Source organism: Hemibagrus wyckioides, linkage group LG21, assembly GCF_019097595.1.
Source record: "Hemibagrus wyckioides isolate EC202008001 linkage group LG21, SWU_Hwy_1.0, whole genome shotgun sequence".
Taxonomy (NCBI): domain Eukaryota; kingdom Metazoa; phylum Chordata; class Actinopteri; order Siluriformes; family Bagridae; genus Hemibagrus; species Hemibagrus wyckioides.
Genome location: NC_080730.1, coordinates 3,875,457 through 3,895,516, shown reverse-complemented (window position 1 = coordinate 3,895,516; position 20,060 = coordinate 3,875,457). Strand labels below are relative to the sequence as shown.

Genomic DNA, 20,060 nt, shown 5'->3' with positions numbered 1-20,060 from the left:
GTCAGCGGTCACGCCGGGAGTTCACTTTTCAGGATTCCAACCTGCGCCAAGCTGTGCTGGAGCTGACCGACGAGCAACAGAAGAGTTTGTCCCAAAGCGTGGCCATGTAGTACACGGTGAGGTAAGACTTTTAAAAAGAAATCATATGCTGAAATGATATTAAAAGTTCTATGCATTTATTTATTTATTTCCTTCCTTCATTTGCAGGATCTTTGTCGACTTGAGTGAAGAATTATTATAGTGTGTGTGTGAAATATTATATATATATATATATATATATATAAGTTTTGTACTTGGAAATAAAGTGTGGTATTTATATTAATGACTGCATGCTCTTTTTTTTTAAGGGGATTGTAGAAAATACTTTTATTCAAAATTTTTTTTTTTCTTTCTTTTTTTATATAAACACATTTACATACAAGCATATTTGTAGGACCAGCAAAAAAGTAGTGCTGTATTGTAGAATGTAGTTTAAATGAATGCCGATGGATGGATAGTCACTCACTCATGTTGCACTATTTTTATTTTCTTATAAACATATTTAGTGTCAAAAAACAACCTGGTGATAAGTGATGACTTGCTTCATTAACTATAAATAGATATACACTATATTGCCCAAAGTTTTGGGACACCCCTCCATATCATTGAATTCAGGGGTTGGGCTCGGCCCCTTAGTTCCAGCGAAAGGAACTCTTAATGATTCAGCTTCATACCAAGACATTTTGGACAATTTCATTTTGGGCTGCGAGCCAGGCCTTCTCGTCCAACATCAGTGCCTGACCTCACAAATGCGCTTCTAGAGGAATGGTCAAAAATTCCCATAAACACACTCCTAAACCTTGTGGAAAGCCTTCCCAGAAGAGTTGAAGCTGTTATAGCTGTAAAGGGCCGGACAACTCCATATTACATTCATGTGCATGTAAAGGCAGATGTCAGTTTTGGCCTGGCTCACAGTCTCCGCTCTAATCCATCCTAAAAGTCTTTATGGACCTTGCTTTGGTCACTGGTGTGCAGTCATGTTTGAACAGGAAGGGGTCATCCTCAAACTGTTCCTACAAAGCTGGGAGCATGAAATTGTCCAAAATGTCTTGGTATGAAGCTGAAGCATTAATAGTTCCTTTCACTGGAACTAAGGGGCTGAGCCCAACCCCCGAACTCAATGATTTGGAGGCATGTTCCAAAACTTTTGGCAATGTTTAATGAATAGGAAACTAATATTGTCTAATATTGTCAAATTGCTGTGGTAGGACAGGAATAAAATGGTTCTGAATGTGCTGTAAAAGGAAAATAATCAATGCTGGTGTAGTAGGATGAGACGGAGTTACTGTTAAGGTGATTATTTTCCAAATAAACACACAGACACTCAAGTTAATAAACAAACAAAAAAAAAAAAGACCTGAAATGATTTTCACAAATTATTTACTCGTGACTGGAATTCTGGTCAAGTAAATTAATATTTCTGTCTCATTGCCTGTTAATGTGTGCTGGATTGTCTACACATTGTCTACTACTACACGTTCTTTCTCCTGTAAACATTGCATTATTGGACATAAGTGTACAAAAATATAATAAACGATTAAATACAATTCCAGCAATAGTTTGAATCCAAAAAAGAAAAAAAAAAATTCACAATACAATTTTCCAAGCAGAAAGAAAACAGAAATCATTTTCAAAACTAACACATGGTACCTGTAAATGCTAATTAGTGTTGAAAATATTCTGTTGATGATCCTGATCCCAGAGCAGTCCTGATGCTGATGCTGTTCTGCCTTCTGCCGTCCCCTAACGTCCTTCTTCAGCAAGGAGAAAACCTCGTCTGTGACGTGTCGATGTCATGCTCCTAGAGAAAGAAAGAAAATGCAGTACACCAAGATCAGACAAATTTTGATTTATTTTTTAAGAGTAAACTAGAATGTTTGCTGAGTATAGAGCGCACCTGATTCAGCTTTTTAAACTCCACCACCTGAAAGAAGATGTGTTCGAGGAAGTGCTTGGCGTCTTGCTTTTCTTTATCTAGCTTCCCAGAGACACCTAAGATGTCTCCGCATTTGCGCACGTAAAACTCCAGGTCGTCGTCGGTGCCTGTGGGAATCACGCAGAGGAAATTACTGATTTTTGAACACGTTTAAATGATGTTCCATACTGACCTCTGTGTCAGGAATGAAGCGTGATGTCTGAACTCTTCTGTCTCTCTCAATAAACAAGGCAATAATAAACCACTAAGGAGTCTGCTGTTATAGTAAAATAATGAACAATGAGGTGATGTAGTTACTGTTACCTCCCTGATGATGATTATTTTCCCACATAACAGCATGATCCCAAGTGGTTTATTTGCCAATTTTTGTGTTTATAAAAAAGGAAAAGTACAGTTATGGTTACATTTCTGGGCAGCACGGTGGCTTAGTGGTTAGCACTGTTGCCTCACTGCAAGAAGGTCCTGGGTTTCTGTGTGGAGTTTGCATGTTCTCCCTGTGCCTGCGTGGGTTTACTCCGGGTACTCCGGTTTCCTCCCACAGTCCAAAAACATGTACATTAGGTGGACCGGTAATTCTAAATTGCCCACAGGAGTGTGTGTGTGGTGTCTGTCTATATGTGATGGACTGGTGTCCTGTCCAGGGTGTACCCCTGCCTTTCGCCCAGTGTGTGCTGGGATAGGCTCCAGCAGATCCCTGTGACCCTAATTAGGAATAAAGTGGGTATAGACAAATGGATGGATGGGTTACATTTCCTGGTGTTGAAAATCCCCGTAAAAGCCGCATCATAAAATGCACTCAAAGTTAATGTTAAACTTTAAACCATGAATGCTCCAGGTTTAGCCCTGACCGATTCAGTTTTCTGTGTTGCTCCAAGTTGAAAAGGAAAGTTGAATACCGCTCTGTAAGAACAGCAGCTGGGTAAGACTTTCTCATTTTTGTCTCATGGTGGCACTTTTCAAGTGTACTTCTGAACGTTTTATGTAAACACAGCACACATTCCAAGCTGACACTAAAGTATTCTCTGACTTTTCCTCCTTTGTGACGTACAAAATATCACACCGGATACTTGCATTTGTTTGACAGCTGAGCAAGTCGCACTTTCTCCGAAGAAAACGTCTCGTCCAGGTCAAAAAGGTCGAGCATCGGTGGTGGCAGGTCTCTAAACGCTGGCTGGAAAACCTGCAGGAACAAAATGACACTCGGGTTTCTGTAACCGTGAGCTACAGGTACAAAGAGTTCAGGTGTAAAATGTGACCGCTATCTTGGAAAAAACGGCTTACTGCGGGCTGCAGGGGCGGAAGCGGCGTTTCGAACTGAGGCGTAATCAACTGAAGGGGCTCATGTTTGACATTCAGCTGCTTGTAAGCCCTGAGAAGGGAAAAATTCAGGTCAACACCATGGTCAACAAATGCGTTTAATGTGTAATGAAGCCTGGTGAGTGAGAGACCTGATCACGCTCGGGAGGGAGTCTGTGGACAGGTTAAAGAGGGACATGTTGTAGAGGGAGGTGAAGTCACGTGGATTCTCGTCCCCTTCCTGTAGACATGCTCGGAGTCTCTTAGATAAGTATCCTGTGTCTGGCAGCATGGTGTAATCTGTGATCTATACACACATTATTTATTTATTTTTACTATCTGTCTCAGAGACACACTTTAATCAGATTAGAGACATAGCCACTATTTATAGTCAATAATGCTCCATATCTATCTATCTATCTATCTATCTATCTATCTATCTATCTATCTATCTATAGGTATTGATACCCTATCAATCAATCTATCTATATATCTATCTGTATCAATCAATCTATAAACCAATCAATCAATCAATCAATCAATCTATCTATCTATCTATCTATCTATCTATCTATCTATCTATCTATCTATCTATCTATCTATCTATCTATCTATAAATATAAATGTAATCAAGTAAGGTTAAAGGATTAGTCATGAAATCTGTTCACTGTAAGTCTGTAGAAATGTATCTGATGAAATAAAGCGAGGAATAAACAGCTATCTGCGTGAATCCTGTTTTAAATGGGACCACCAGTGCTGGACATCAGATAAAAATAAACATTATTAGTCTCTCTCTCTCTCACCTCAGGATCGTCTGCATCGATTTGATTCAGATGAATGTTGTCAGTCGTCAGCCACTGGAACACGACGTCCTGTAGCATAGAAAAGAAGCACGTGAAACATTCTTCTTCCATTCATATAATGAGCAATAACGATAACACAATAAATCTTATAAAACACTGAAAGCTCACTATTATTTTACTGTTCTCCTCCTTGTCCAGGTATTGATCGCTGAACATGTGACATGAGCCCAGCACTGCCAGCTTCCCTGCATTCTTCTTTTACACAAACACATGGATAGACAAACTTTATATAGATATAAAGCCTGAAGCTAATGTAGTGCTAGAAGACACAAAATGCTACACGCTCACTAACCTCGACCTTGGAGAAGGCCAGAACGGGTCTGTTGAGAGGGAAGCACACAGAACCGGTGGACAGAGCCGCAACCGCAGGCCTCATAACATTTAGCGTAGCTCCATACGGGTACACAAACGTGAGAGCCCTGATTGTAGCACAAACGAGCATTAGTATACTCTTCACAATATATACAGCGATCAGGCATAACACTATGAGCAGTGAAAGGCGAAGTGAATAAGACTGATGATCTCCTCGTCATGGCACCTGTTAGTGGGTGGGATATATTAGGCAGCAAGTCAACATTTTGTCCTCAAAGTTGATGTGTTAGAAGCAGGAAAAATGGATAAGAGTAAGGAGTTTGATGAAGGGCCAAATTGGGATGGCTAGACCACTGGATCAGAGCATCTCCAAAACTGCAGCTCTTGTAGGGTGTTCCCAGTCTGCAGTGGTCAGTATTGGCAGCAAAAGGGGGACCAACACAATATTAGGCAGGTGGTCATAATGTTATGCCTGGTCAGTGTATATACCTGTAGCTAGGTGTGTGTGTGTTTCTCTTGCTGCTTTTAAAACACAATCATATATTTTATCCATCATTAAAACTAACGGACTTCATTAGAGATTGCATTAAAGGAAAGAAAATTTGATTCGATATTTTCCATTACTTAAGGTAAGAATGCAAATTTACTACGGTACTAAAGAATAAACAATTAAATAGGCATGTTCACTTCTGAGCCACACCCCTTTCCCCAGCCACATTCCCCAAACCCCTCCCCCATCTTTCCAGAGGGCCTGTAGAGTAAAATGTCAAATAAATAAATAAATACATACATACATACATACATACTGACAAGAAGCTGATCCAAACAAGCATTCGGGAAAAATTTCCAGCCTGTTTGTCTGGCTAAGAATTTTTGTTCAAAATCGCTGATCACACAATATTAAAATGTGATGCAATTCATTCATTTTCAACCTGCATTATCAGGGGGCCAATTGGGGTTTGGGATAGAGGGTATATGAAAAGAAAGTCAGTTAAAATGAAAATGGGTTTGAGATGCATGTTGTTTTTCCTCAAGGGTAGGAAAATATAAGCAATAAAAAATAAATCTATTTTAAAAGCATGAACTTGTTACAGGATGTTCTTCATGTTAAGGGACACAAAAAACAGTGAATGGTCTAGAAGAAGTGAACTGAATAAACAGCATACTCCCTATTTCACAATCTATCTGTCTGTTAAGGTTGAGAGAAAGTAAACGTGCTGTGGCGTGACCCCGCGAAGACTTACTGTGTATTGTTCCCCGGACCTTCATCATCAATGACTCCCGTTACCACTTTCCCGGCTGCACGGCTGATCTCCCTGTGAGAGACGATACATTCATTAGCATTTCTATGACCTTGCAATTCTGCCATCAGCGAGTCGTTTCAGATAAAGAAAAATAAAACGACCTGTTGAGAACCCCGTTAGACACGAGTGCTTCTTTGGGATGGAAGTATTTGTAGTAAACGTTTCTCACTACGGCATCTGGAAAAGCGAAACAATGCTTCGTTTGAATCGTTGAGCGGACCTCAATGAATCATGGTGTTAATATGCATGTGCGCTCTCGGTCGCTCACCGCTGTTCACCATGATACCAAACTCCTCCAGGAGGAAGTTGATGTTCGTGTCGTATTTCACTTCCCCTCCTTCTCCGAGCATGGCCAGGACGTTCCCGCCACCTTCCAGATACTGCTTCAGGACTTGCAGCTAAAAAAACAAAACAAAACAAAACACACACATTAAAGGAGCGCTTTGTAACATTTCCCACCCTCTGCTGCCTCTGAGGCAGACTGCAAGTCATGTCAGGTGGTTAAAGTAGCATATTTCATTTATATTTATTTCTCTTGTGTAGTCTGAAGCAGTCTCTGGCGGCCATGGAATTTCCTTCAGGATTAATAAAGTTCTATCTCAGCTTGGACTGCATTATTTTCACCAAATTGTATTTCATTTGATCTCCTTATATTAATATCTCATTGACCTTTATATCACCAGATCATAGATATAATATTAATATCGCTCATCCATGTCTTTATGGACCTGGCTTTGTGCAGTCATGTCGGAACAGGAAGGGGTCACCCCCAAACCGTTCTCACAAAGTTGGGAGCATGAAATTGTCCGAAATGTCTTGGTATGCTGAAGCATTAAGAGTTCCTTTCACTGGAGCCCTGGATTCAATGATTTGGAGGGGTGTCCCAAAACTTTTTGGAATTATAGTGTAGCTTCTACATCCACCAGAGAAGAGCTTACTAGAAGTGAGTGAGCGAGTGTATGAGTGTAAAAGTGGCACAGAGGTAAAACAATCTCCCAGGCCAGGATGATCATGTCACCTCTGCTTCTGTGAACTTCTCTCGAGGACCTGCGGTGATCCACAGCTTCACACCATGCAGTTTCTCGGCTGTGATCTCCTCTTTGATGCTGGTGAGACCACACACACAAAGAAAGACTGGCTGTTAGTGTGAATGAGAGACACTAAATCGTTTTCTAGGCTCATCAGCACAGAACTGCATGGCTTTGTGAGATGTATTAATACCCTTGGATCTTCCATTGCGTCCTCAGTCTCTTCTGAAGACTCTTGTAGCCGGTGTTGGCACTAAACTGCTCTCTTTTGGACGAATTAAACACGACAATATTCCGCTGCTCTTTATCCATCTTGTGCTTGAAGGATGTTTCTTCTAAAGACTGAAATCTGTGGAGCAGATGTGATACAGATGTCAATCCGTTGCAATATATATATATTTTTTGCGATATAAAAAAATATCTAAGGTTTAAACAACCTCTTAACTCTGTAATAATAATAACCACAATAATAAATAGTGGCCAACTGTAAGAGTCTTAATTATAACTAGTTAGCTTAGCTACCGTGTTAGCGGTGGTGCTAGTGCTAGTTAGCCCCATAGCTAACCACAAAGAAACATTCTCGAAGCCTCCATATTACCCCAAAACTTACACATAATCAGCGGAAAATATTTACACGGCTGCTAATTTTTAATTTAGAAAACTCGAAGCCGCACATTTTGATCGTTAAAGATAACCCTACCTCAAGATTTATCATATCTCCGAGCTGTTAGCATGTCCGTTAAGCATTCTGGGTAAACAACAGTAACCATGGGGACGCCCCCCCCATAGCAACAACTGCAGCTTTCAATGACTAGCAGTGTTAAGAAAAAGAATATATTTAAATTAAACACCACATCTCAAAGGTTTTATTTATTTATTTTTAACCATTTCAGTGGTTGATATTCATCGTGGCGAGAGAGAGAGAGACAGAGAGAAATACTTCAGAAATATCTAGGGTAGATGTTTTATGGCAGAACAAAAACACTGAACTATCAATGAATAAAGGAAAAACGGGGGGGGGCAAGGGAGAGAGAGAGAGAGAGAGACACAGACAGACAATGTGGTATAAGCAGTTTCATTTGGTTTATGTGTAAATGTATCATGAAATGAAATTCATATTCAAAAATATTCCAGAGATCCTCATAATATGGAGAGATTCTTCCTGGAGCTGAAGACATCACTTGAAAACTTTACTTACATAAAATTACACCCATTAAATGTTGGTTTTTCTCCCTTTGAATCCAGGGCTCGGCCTCTTGGTTCCAGTGAAAGGAACTCTTAATGCTTCAGCTTACCAAGACATTCATGCTCCCAACTTTGTGGGAACAGTTTGGGGATGACCCCTTCCTGTTCCAACATGACTGCACACCAGTGACTGACCTCAACCCCATAGAACACCTTTGGGATGAATTAGAGCAGAGACTGTGAGCCAGGCCAAAATGGAGACATCTGCCTTTACATGCACATGAAGGTAACGGAGTTGTCCCGCCCCTTTGCAGCTTTAACAGCTTCAACTCTTCTGGGAAGGCTTTCCACAAGGTTTAGGAGTGTGTTTATAGGAATTTTTGACCATTCCTCTAGAAGAGCATTTGTGAGGTCAGGCACTGATGTTGGACGAGAAGGTCTGGCTCACAGTCTCCGCTCTAATTCATCCCAAAGGGGTTCTATGGGGTTGAGGTCAGGACTCTGTGAAGTTCCTCCACACCAAACTCACTGATCCATGTCTTTGTGCAGTCATCTTGGAACAGAAAGGGGTCATCACCAAACAATTATATTTCATTATCTGATCTATAATCTGGTCACAGGGAGCCTGTGCCCATCTCGGGCGTCATCGGGCATCAAGGCAGGATACACAATGGACGGAGTACCAAACCATCGCAGGGCACACACACACACACATTCACTCACACACACTACAGCCAATTCAGAGACTCCAAGCAGCCTAGAAGCATGTCTTTGGAGTGCGGGAGGAAACCCAAACAATTATACTGACATTTTTTAAATTAAACTTTCATGTCTCATTTAAACTTGTTGCAATTATGCCATCTTGGTTAATTAAATAATGATGCACCTAATTCAAAGTAACACCAACATTCACATTAATTACTAACAAGGGAACTAAAGGGGGAAAAAAAAAATCTAATAAAATCACATTTTGCAAACAAGAAAAATCAACCATGTTTATTTAACTAAAATATTTTAGAATACCCAATACACCAAACCATCACACAGCATGGGACTCTTACAATTTGAAGCAACATCCAAAAAAAAAAAAAAAAAATTTAAAGCTCCAATTTAAAAAAAAAAAAAAAAAGTTACTGTACAGCGATACAGATGCAGCAAAGCACAAGTCACTAAGGCTAAACCACACAATTTCACAAATCACATGTAGGCAGGCTAAGTAAATCTGCTAGTCTTATCAAAATTAAACATTAGCTAAGAAGCAATACACGCCTTTGTTTATTCATTGATTGCTTGGGTGTGACATTTTTCCAGTCAGTATGACATCTCACTGAATAGCTGCAGTACAGGCAAAGCATCAGAAAAACTGGAAGAGGGGAGAAAAAAAAAAAAAGACTAGGCTATTTAAAAAAAAAAAAGTCTACTGAGGATTCATTTACAAATCTGGTACCCATTTGATATTTACAGTTCAGCCCTTTAGTTCTCATGCAATATCACAAACGTGTATGAACTGATTTAAATGTGATGCACTCTTGTATGAAGTGCTGCCTTTCAGAGCTACAAAACAGGATTCCAGCCTCAGTCCTGCGAGGCAGATCTGGAGCGTGAGCGAGATTTGGACCGGGACGGAGAGCGAGACGGAGAACGCTTTGAGGGCGACTTGGAACGGTGGCGATCCTCGTGCGGAGAAGGAGAGCGAGAGACAGATTTCTTGTCGCCGTTCTCCATTGGTGAGGCCGAGCGGCTGCGTGATTTCTTGCTCACAGACTTCTCCTTGGAACGGCTGCGAGACCCACGCTCAGACCGGGGTTTCGAATGGCTCTTGGAGCGCGATTTCCGGCTCGCAGAGCGACTGTGGGACTTCCGGGAGCGAGAACGAGAGCGGGACTTCTTGGAGCGGGATTTTGCTGGAGACTTGGAGCGGGACTTTCTCTTGGATCTGGAGTGGGAGCGGCGCTTGCTGTGGGAACGAGAGCTGTTGGAAGACAAAGGAATTTAGTTAGTAACTTATGTAATAACATTACGCAAGTAGATAACGATTTCCCTCATCTATAGTACCAAGTAGTAAATTTCTTTTATTCAACACCACCATTTCTTAGAAGTCGATTAGACCAAGACCAATACCTTTAAATAAAGGGAGAACCTCAGAATTAGCCAGCAATCTGGCATCATACAAGCGGAGTCTCTGAAACCACTACATAGCTCAAATACCTTTGTTCAACCACTCTATATTCAATTGACCATTTTATTACCATGCATTACACCCATCATGCTTTATTAAACTTCCTAGAACAAACTTTTCTATAAAGCATAAATTAAAAACTCACCGAGAGCGAGACCTTGATCGGCTTCGTGAGCTCCTGCTCCTACGGCTTCTGCTGCGAGAGCGGCGTCGGCTGCGGGACCTAAAAACCAGAGCAGTAATCATTAATCAGAAAGGTTTATTTAAAGAAATATTAAAGTCCACTGTACCCTGCATGAGCCAACTGAACTCACCTGGACCTGCTGCCAGAATACGAGCGACGCCGTTTGGGTTTATCCTCCACCAGACGGATTTTCCTTCCGTTGATGTCGGTGCCGTCCAGCTTGTCGAGGGCCCTCTTCATGTCGGAGTAGGAGCGGAACTCAATCACACCTTCGTTTGTCCGTTCCTTGTGGGCGTCGGCATAGGTCACCTCACCGGCCTGGCGCATGAAGTCCTGAACAGTCGGATGGGGGAAACGTACATTAAATCTGCTTTCTTTAAATATTAGACACCAGAGAGCAACTGTATAGGTGTACAAATTTCTAAAGTCTGCCCACCTTGAGGTCCTGCCAGCTGCATCGACTGGACAAGTTTTCCACGATGAGCCGATACTCCGTGCGGACGGGCGGTCCGTATTTGTCTCTGCCGGAGCGGCTTCGGCTGCTGTAACCACTACTACCTTTAGACACAAAGTAAAGAGCAGCGGTCAGAAAACGGAGAACACGGCAACAATCGGCCCAATTTAGGGCAAATCGCTCTCAAATCAAGAAGTCTGAGCTTTCTGCCTTTTTATTGAGGAATCAAATACCCCCTGGATGCAGTTTACCTCAGCACCAGATAGTTCTGAAGGGTTCGTTTAAAAAGAAAAAGGGGAACAAAAAGAAAAGAAAAAAGGAAAGACGTTGACAGATAAGAGATTAAAATAGTTTATTTTTTATTCAACAGCAACAGCCTGAATATTACTGATGCTCTAATGCGGAACCCACGAGGTGACCTACGTGACCTGAATGTATGATGAATAAAGACTTTAGATAGCATGACTAGTATTTAGTTGTAGGATAATTAAAGCAATGTTAAGCTTTACATTTTAACTATAATAAATAAATGTCATAGGTATCCTCCTGGGTTCAAGTTCTCTATAATTTATCTTTTAATCTTGTAGACACTACTCTCTCCAAAAAGGTAAAAAGTAAAATAACCACAACTAGAACAAGCATTACCTTTCATATCGACAGCACAGAGCAACGGAAGCCCACTGCTTTTCACTTAAGTCTAGAGGACTGCTACATTTTTTTTTTACCCATAAAAACCTCTCCAATATTTCGTCATACATAAAAACCAATGGGGTTCCTCACCATCACCCTGGTCTATTGGCAAAAGGCTGCTGTCATCATGGCTTCCGGTTAGGTCAGCCAAGGGTCAAAGGGCAAAGGTCACACACACATTGTAAGGTGAAAGCCAAGGCCAAACGGGACAGGCAGTCATCTTAGCCTCAATGGACTCGGACTCAGCCCGCACTGGACTCTTTCAAATTGAAACATCAAGGACTTGTTAATGTTGATTTCAAACGCACACACACAGCATGATCACACGTCACAACCTCTGTTTACATGTCAGCGAGGCATCGGTTTAATTTTTTTTTTTTTTTGCTTTTGTTTGATAGTTGCACATAAAACACACACTCGACCTTCCAGAGACGATGCCAGTCGCCCGACATGTAAACACGGCTGCAATCTAATTTAAAACTAGCCATTTGTTTTTTTTGGTGAAAGACTTGCAAAAGTCTTATCCTTTCCAAATGTAATCCCACAATTAAACAAAAATGAGACATTTAAACTGAATAGGCCAATTGCTAGAAACTTTAAAACCATCACGCGGTCATCTCTGGCCTGGTTTTGCTGTGTGCGCCAGTAAGCAACTTCAGCAGCGCGTTTCCTCTCCGAACAGCTGGACAATTACTCAAACCGAGGCGAGTGAGGGCTTGCGTTTCGCTGTCCCTTCCATCACACCTAGGAATAAATAGTTTATATCATATTAGCTTTACGAGACTGGACTTACTGCGCCCAGAACCCCAAGAACCCCCACCATATCCATCGCGGTCCCGGCGAGGTCCCCGGGCATGCTCGACGACCACGCGCTCTCCACACAGCTCCTTGCCATTCAGCTCATACACAGCGTCGTCGGCATCACGGGTGTCCTCGAACTCCACAAACCCGTACCTGCAGGGCAAAAGGAGGGTGGTAAACATTTTAGTGCTTAGCTCTGCAATTCTCACTCATGTTCTGTTACAGACACGATTCTAACTCGCCCCAAAATAGCTAAACCACAGTTTCACCCCTTGTTTCAAGACACTATATCTGTACCCAAAAGCCTCTGCTGTAATCAACGACTCTGTACTGCGTGTCTTTACTCTTCAACATCTGTACACCGAAGTTATTTATAATCCCACCATCTTGTGTAAACTACTAATCTAAACTTCTCCACCCTACATCTAAAATCACATTGAGTCACAACCTCAAATCTTCGATATTTTCAGGCACCGCGTTAATATCGCCCGCGTGCCGAAAACAGCTCTTGCGTCACATTACACACAGAGCCATATTCAATCAAACTTTTAACTTATTAGAAGAACAAAATTCTTGCATAAAATAACAAAAATATGCGAAGTCACGTTCATCATGTTTTTTTGAGCACTATATAAATTTCCAAGGATTAGCTAAATGCTAAAGCCGGGCCTAGGCGCTCGCGCGTGCAGCGAACCACACCGTCGAAGCCAATTAAAAGCAAAATAAAACCAATAGGCGACATTTAATTAAAACTAAATAAGCGAGATAGGTATAAAAAATGTTTCGTGTTAAAGCTTTTTTGCATAGGTAAGTGCTCAAGAAAACCATCAAGATGGTAGATCGTAGAGCAAACATTGAGCCGACGTTATTGTTTTTCAGCCAGTCCGCCATTTTGGCCACGCGGCACAAGTTTTCACAAACCGAGCGAAATATATTTTCTGGAATATTCTCGACGGATTATTTTCTGCACTGTGATATAAAGAAAATGTTTGACCCGCGTTTATAACATGTTAAAACTAAACACGTTTATTGTACACAATAATTACGAAAAAAATGGCGCCGGACTGCCTCCTAGCCACGCTAGCTGTGGAAACTTACCCGTTCTTCAAATCAATCTCCAACAGCTTTCCATAGCCGCTGAAAAACCTCTGGATGTCCTTTTCACGGACATGATAGCTCAGCCTGCCTACGTATACACGAGGCATTCTCAAACTTTACTTTTAGCCCAAAAAGCAAACAAAAAACCCAACAAGCTCTACTGCTCTAGCCTTTAATACAACGACGTTCTCCACCACCTAAGTGAGGATAAAACGGATCCCCCCTCATCCGCGCTCTATTTATAGAAGCGGTGACGCCGCTCGCGCATCGATGACGACATATCCGGTTGCTAAAAAAAGGTTGTAGAATTGGTAAAATAATTTTACAATAAAAATAAAAATCTATTACTTTTGTAACATATATAATATAAAAACGATATAACGATAGATTATTAGATTTATTTTTTTTAAAATATGATATATCCTGTTGCTAAAAAAACGGTTGTAGAATTAGAAATAATTTTTAAATAATTAAAATAAAAATATTTTTGTAACATATATAATAGAAATCTTCGTAACATATATAATATACAACAAGATATAAAATTTCTATTATCTTTGTAACGTATGCTTAACATAACAGAATTATTTATGCATTTATTTCTTTTTTATTCATTATTCATTTTTTAATTGATTTTTTTTTTTAACATAACACAGAATTATTACATTTATTAAAAAAATATGATGACGACATAGCCGGTTGCTTAAAAAAAAATGGTTGTGGAATTTTTAAAATCATTTTTAAATAATAAAACAAAATAAAAACCTCTTATCTTCATAATGTATATAATATATAAACAAGATATAAAATTTGTATTATCTTTGTAACGTATACTTAACATAATTAAACATAATTCAATTGTAAAATGAACAGAATTATTACATTTTTTAAAAACATAATTTATGACAATATATCTGGTTTCTAAAAATAGGTTGTACCATTTTTAAAAATAATTTTATAATTAAAAAAATAAAAAATCTCTTATTTTTGTAACATATATATATATATTAAATCTAAAAACACTGATTAAAAAAATAATACCTCCCCCCCCCACACACACACACGCGCCTGTGTGTCCCTACAGTGTACTCTATGTGGATCCATGTATGATCAGTAGTCACAAAGCAAAGCATTGATTTATAAACTGAACACGCTCAGAGATACTTGTTCTAGAAATTAAATATTATTTTATTCGTATATAAATTGCAAACACATTTTCCAGACACTCGTAAAAAATTACCAATAGTCTCATCTGTTACCTTTGTACATGTGAATTGTACTCATTAAGAGTTAAATTCACATACATTCGTAGAAAGGAATAAGATGAATCTTATCGTGCATCAATCTGTGTTTTAAATGATGTTGGACCTATTAGCAGCTCGGCAATCAACCCTGGATAAGTTACATGAATGAGGAATGAAGCACATCAGGGTGAGATGTTACTGGAAAAATTAACAATGTACACAAAAATGAACATTTTTTAAAATTAAGGTCACATTGCGTTCGCAAAACAAGCTCCTGTTGTGCAATAAACAGTTATTTCCTTACCAGTCTCACACTTATTCCTCTCTACAAGACAAAAAGATCATGATACCGAGAAATCTTAACCTCACTGATCAAAAGTGCTGGAAGACTTGTTGGGAAAAAAGTTACAGCTTATCTGTTGACCATTATAAAGCTCTGACACTGGAAACTTCTTCAAGAAATTATCAATGTCCCCACACACATTACAAAAATCACTATAGCTATATCACCAAAATAAAAATCGATAACAAATCAGAAGAAGTGCATTAATATAAATTCGTGATTTGGAGCCAGAACTGGAAAATGAATCGATACAGTCTGACCAATCAGAACCAAGTATTCAACAGTACTGCAATGTAAGCCTAATTAATGTCCTAAAATGAATGACCTAAAAATTCTGTTATTAAAGCGTAAACTAATCTATCCCAGATCATCTCTGACGGGGTCTGTGCGATTTATTTCCATGAGCTTGACCATTACACACACTCTATTCAGGTGCTTTTGTCCTATATTAAGAGGTCTGCTGCTGAAACAATGCCAGTGTGACAGAAATCACCACTCCCGGTTCTCACTGACTGCTCTGTGAACGGTCCATCACGGGCCATCCTCGGAGCTCATTGTGATTGTGTAAATCTATGTTAATTACTGTTAATTGCTGCAAGCATGTGATCGGCTTAGACGGATGCACTTAAAGAGCTGTAGGAATTACCGGTGCTGAATGGGAATGTATCTAAAGATTACTCCGAGTCATATCTTTTACTCGTAACACTCCCTCTTGTGCACAGGAAGCTGCCAGAACACCATCTTGTCTCCACAAGCGGCCTTGCACCAAGCCTCTGCTGCCTCCTGGGCAAAATAAAAACAAAGCAGAGGATGTTAGTTTATACTGAAAGTAAGTATCTTAAGGTGATATTCATATACCAAGTATAACAAAACACACAAGAACATTGTGCTGGATGAGTTTTTCTTACAGGTTTAAACCATAACACTCTTAGTCACCATGACAGTGCTACTTAATGTTAATGTTCTCTTAAATTAACATTCCTTTAAGAGACAAATAAGCCATAGTGAGATAATGTTATCAGTCATAACATTATGAACAGGTGAAGTGAATAAGACTGATGATCTCCTCATCTCCCTCTTAGTGGGTGGGATATATTAGGCAGCAAGTGAACATTTTGTCCTCAAAGTTGATGTTAGAAGCAGGAAAAATGGACAAGCGTAAGGATTTGAGCGAGTTTGACGAATTGTGATGACCATTGGATCAGAGCATCTCCAAAACTGCAGCTCTTGTGGGGTGTTCCCGGTCTGCAGTGGTCAGTATCTATCAAAAGTGGTCCAAGGAAGGAACAGTGGTGAAACGGCGACAGGGTCATGGGCGGTCAAGGCTCATTGATGCACGTGGGGAGTGAAGGCTGACCCGTTTGATCTGATCCAATAGACGAGCTACTGTTGCTCAGTTTGCTAAAGAAGTGAATGCTGGTTCTGATAGAATGGTGTCAGAATACACAGTGCAGGACGGGTCAGGGCTGTTTTTGGCAGGAAAAGGGGGACCAACACAATATTAGGCAGAATGTTATGCCTGATCGGTGTATGAAATTTCTTTATACGTGTTGGAATTTGAGATTATTTGAAAATATTGAGTTTAGACAGAAATAGAAACTACTGTAACAGTCAAGCACATCTCGACTGACAAAAAACTAGGCATGTCCTAAATTGCACACTATTGTACATCGTTTTAGATAGATAGATATACTTTATTGATCCCATGAGGGAAATTCTTGTGTAACAGCAGATTTTTGTACTAGAAATAGAGTGCATAGTGTGTTCACACTGAAAATTCTAACAAGAAGAAGAAGTGCACTTTTAGTACCCGGACTAGACACTTATTCCACCCGAAAGAAAGCTAATGGATACTTCCTGTTAGTAATAGAGATTCTCTCGCCATATTATTGAGATCTGACCAGCAATTAATATACGTCAATCGTTGAAGGAGGTTATGGTTCATTTTTGTTTGTGTCATTATCTATTAATGCATGATTACAAATGACTACAGACCTGCCCATGGACTTTCACACTCATACAGCATCCACTGATCTGCTCGGAATTTGTTGTGGAACCACATGGTGTGATCCAGAGAGGCTACAAACTGGGACCTGTACTGGGGAAACGGCAGCATCGTGGTGCCGAGGAATGAGTAATCGGACACGTACGCAGCGACGCAGCAGTGAAGCTTCATGTCTGCTTTTCCTGCGATAAAAACAAACAAACAAAGTTATTATAGGTATTAAAGGTATTATTTGTATTCATTAAGTGTTTCCTGTGAAGTAACTGGATGTGATATGTAAATAATCCTCCGGCATGATGGATTTTGATTAGATATTTCGAATGACAACTTCATCAGACTTACCTATATGTCCTTTTGAGCGTACCCAGAACAGTTTTTTTGGCTCCATGGGGAGACGTCTATAAAAATCAGGAGGATTTACCGGCTTCACCTCAATGGGAACCTCATCCGCAAGGATCTTATTCAGCCCCTGTTTAGCGTTATCAGCCAAATTCGGGTTGCTGTGAAAGCACACGCATGCAAAACATGAACAACAAGTTAGATAGCTAGCTAGCTAGATAGATAGATACTTTATTGATCCCGAAGGAAATTCCAAATATCCAGCAGCAATAGAGACAGTAACACAAAGACAGGTTGTAAATTGCACACTGTATATCAAATAGTCAGCAAACACAGGGTAATGTGATAACTGACCAGGAGTTACTAGTGCATGTTAAGAACAAAAACTACAAGATATATAAGAAGCAAATAAATACAGTATATAAGTCACAATTTTTTAAAAAAGGGAGAAACTTATATGGGAACACAAACAAGAGAAATGAGGTTGATTGAAGTCGTAACGTATACATATATCTATATATTCTCCTTGTGATTCTTACCTGAGGTACTGCTGGATGAGTTCCTCCATGGAGAGCAGGGCATCGGGTGAGGGGACGCTGGGCATGATGAACTGGTGCTCTAGCGGACTGGGCTGCAGCTTGTGAAAGGATGCCTGACATATCAGTATGGGCTGACCGTGCTGGACGGCTTTTACCGATCGCACACAGAAACTGCGACCATCTCGAGTGCGTTCCACCTGGTAAAGCACCGGAACCTTGGGGTCTCCTATAGCATGAAGGAGAGTACAGATGGGTAAAAGGCATGCAGCACTTTCTATATAGTTTTCATAGAGGGTTTGTTTGCATTATACACACAAAAAGAACCTATAACCTAACACGTTCTTTAAGTTTATTATCTTTCTCACACTACCCAGTGTTAGATCCTGGGACTAAAACAGACTTAACTGGAATGATCCGTCATTAGTGAATCTAATCTAAACAAATAGTTCACAAATACATGCTCTGGTCTCATAATAGCTTTGTTTTGGCCTTGACACATATTTGGCTGACACCCTAATTACAACGTATCTCACTTCATACAACTGAGCAACTGACATTTAAGGACTTTGCTCAGGGGCCTGGCAGCAGCAGCTTGATGGACCTGGGACTGGCACTCACAACCTTCCGATCAGTAGTCCAACACCTTAACCCTTAAGCTACCACATCCCTGGTTTAGATGTTGGATAGATGTCCCCATGTTTAGAAATGAAAGTTAGATGTCCTCATGTTTAGAAATGAAAATGAACGCTGCTCTTTACACTGTGAACACCATCCCCAATGTGAAGCATGGTGGTGGTAGTGTCATGTTGTAGATGCGTTTAATCAGCTAGGGAACTAATCAGATTTTATTCAGCCTGGCATAGCCTGTATTGATCTAGAATGTGCAAAAATATCAGGATTCCTTATGCCAGAGCCATCACTGTTCTTATGAATGCTTACATAAGGTGTATCTACAAAATATGAAGAAAAAACTGGTTAGAAGTAGTGTTTCAGTGTAGATGGCTTGTTTTTACCTGCTCGTACAAAGTAACAGTGCAGTGAATGAGCATACATCACATCACTGACGGATTTGGCAGCAGCCACCAGAGCCTGACCCACAATCTGACCACCAAACAGGCGCTGTGTCCGAGGAACCCAGTGATGCTTCCCTCTGGAAAGTCACAAACATGACACAGATTTAATAACAAGGCACTTGAGATGTCAAGGATCTTCATAAGAGACATAAATTCCCAACCCTGGTCCTGGAGTACCTCCTGTTCTGTATATTTTAGTGGTTTTCTCTGCTGCAACACGCATGCGCACTACAGTGTACAGGAGCAGATTGGGAATCTATGACATAGGAAGCTGTATGACAACCACAAAATTTATTATTTATTTATTTATTGTTTTTTTTTTTTTTTACCTGTAAAGGTCGGTGTCAAGCTTCTCCAAATTCAAAACGCTCGTCACCAGGACGCTTCTCAGATCTGGAGATTCCGTATAGCTCATAGAAATGTCATCTCCTGTCACATCCGCTGACCCTGCGCCGTTTTCCGCCATTTTGGATTTGGGAGAGGAAGAACTGAAAGAATGGAAAGGTCATGTGACCATCAAAGCTAAATCCTGATTGGTTCCCTTGGAGAGCGCGCGCTGTCATGATGACACCGCACGAGGGCAGCGCAGCTCTGTGAAAATAAAAATACTGCCGTTTTATTTAATAAGTTGATAAACCGACTTATTTCACTATGTAATATAACATAAACGTTGATTTTTTTCGATTTGTGCATGTATGATAAGTCATGAAATTGATTCTGGAAATAAATAACCTTCTTTGGAATAGTTGGCGTTCTCAGAATGGCCTGAATATACCAACAAACAGCTGAGGCAATATATTCAGAGATATCCTGGTGATTTTTTTTGTCAAATAAATTCATTTTTTAATAATTACAAATGCACTTAGAAACAAATTTGATGTTAAAAATGTAATGTAATCATATTTCACCTATCAGTAGAATCAGATATGAATAGATCTTAATTAAATAACCATCATAAACAATTTTAATTGTTGCTATTTTTAATATTAAAATGAAAAATATTACTGAAAAAATCAGTTACATATTTGTTATTTATTTCTGATCACTAAAATATAAAGTGAACGCTGTTGCAAAAAGGACAGAAGGAAGAAAGGACAACATTATAATATTATATTCATTATATTATATATAATTATTTTTTATTTTAC

The 20,060-nt window shown here is 39.9% G+C and overlaps 3 protein-coding genes across 4 annotated transcripts; all 3 read right to left on the bottom strand.

Moving 5' to 3' along the window:
* Nucleotides 1-1,402: 1,402 nt before the first annotated feature.
* On the bottom strand, nt 1,403-7,626 carry ift52 (intraflagellar transport 52 homolog (Chlamydomonas)). Of its 2 annotated transcripts, none has more exons than XM_058373269.1 (14): nt 7,479-7,626; nt 6,972-7,127; nt 6,769-6,856; nt 6,019-6,148; nt 5,852-5,927; nt 5,691-5,762; nt 4,427-4,553; nt 4,243-4,329; nt 4,075-4,143; nt 3,424-3,578; nt 3,257-3,344; nt 3,047-3,155; nt 1,937-2,082; nt 1,403-1,840 (listed from the first exon to the last, which is right to left on the bottom strand). In XM_058373269.1, the coding sequence occupies exons 2-14, from the start codon at nt 7,088-7,090 to the stop codon at nt 1,796-1,798; spliced, it is 1,311 nt and encodes a 436-aa protein (XP_058229252.1). In that variant the 5' UTR covers nt 7,091-7,127; nt 7,479-7,626; the 3' UTR covers nt 1,403-1,795. The 2 variants fall into 2 exon arrangements, with proteins under 2 accessions (XP_058229252.1, XP_058229253.1); XM_058373270.1 differs by having other exon boundaries at nt 4,243-4,326.
* Nucleotides 7,627-9,368: 1,742 nt separating this feature from the next.
* Nucleotides 9,369-13,596, bottom strand: srsf6b (serine and arginine rich splicing factor 6b). Its single transcript, XM_058373271.1, has 6 exons — nt 13,370-13,596; nt 12,264-12,424; nt 10,763-10,884; nt 10,457-10,659; nt 10,288-10,365; nt 9,369-9,935 (listed from the first exon to the last, which is right to left on the bottom strand). The coding sequence occupies exons 1-6, from the start codon at nt 13,474-13,476 to the stop codon at nt 9,539-9,541; spliced, it is 1,068 nt and encodes a 355-aa protein (XP_058229254.1). The 5' UTR covers nt 13,477-13,596; the 3' UTR covers nt 9,369-9,538.
* A 937-nt stretch (nt 13,597-14,533) lies between these two features.
* On the bottom strand, nt 14,534-19,403 carry acot8 (acyl-CoA thioesterase 8). The gene is made up of 6 exons (XM_058373927.1): nt 19,242-19,403; nt 18,853-18,989; nt 17,840-18,065; nt 17,304-17,461; nt 16,952-17,143; nt 14,534-15,739 (listed from the first exon to the last, which is right to left on the bottom strand). The coding sequence occupies exons 1-6, from the start codon at nt 19,376-19,378 to the stop codon at nt 15,624-15,626; spliced, it is 966 nt and encodes a 321-aa protein (XP_058229910.1). The 5' UTR covers nt 19,379-19,403; the 3' UTR covers nt 14,534-15,623.
* Between the last annotated feature and the right edge of the window lie 657 nt (nt 19,404-20,060).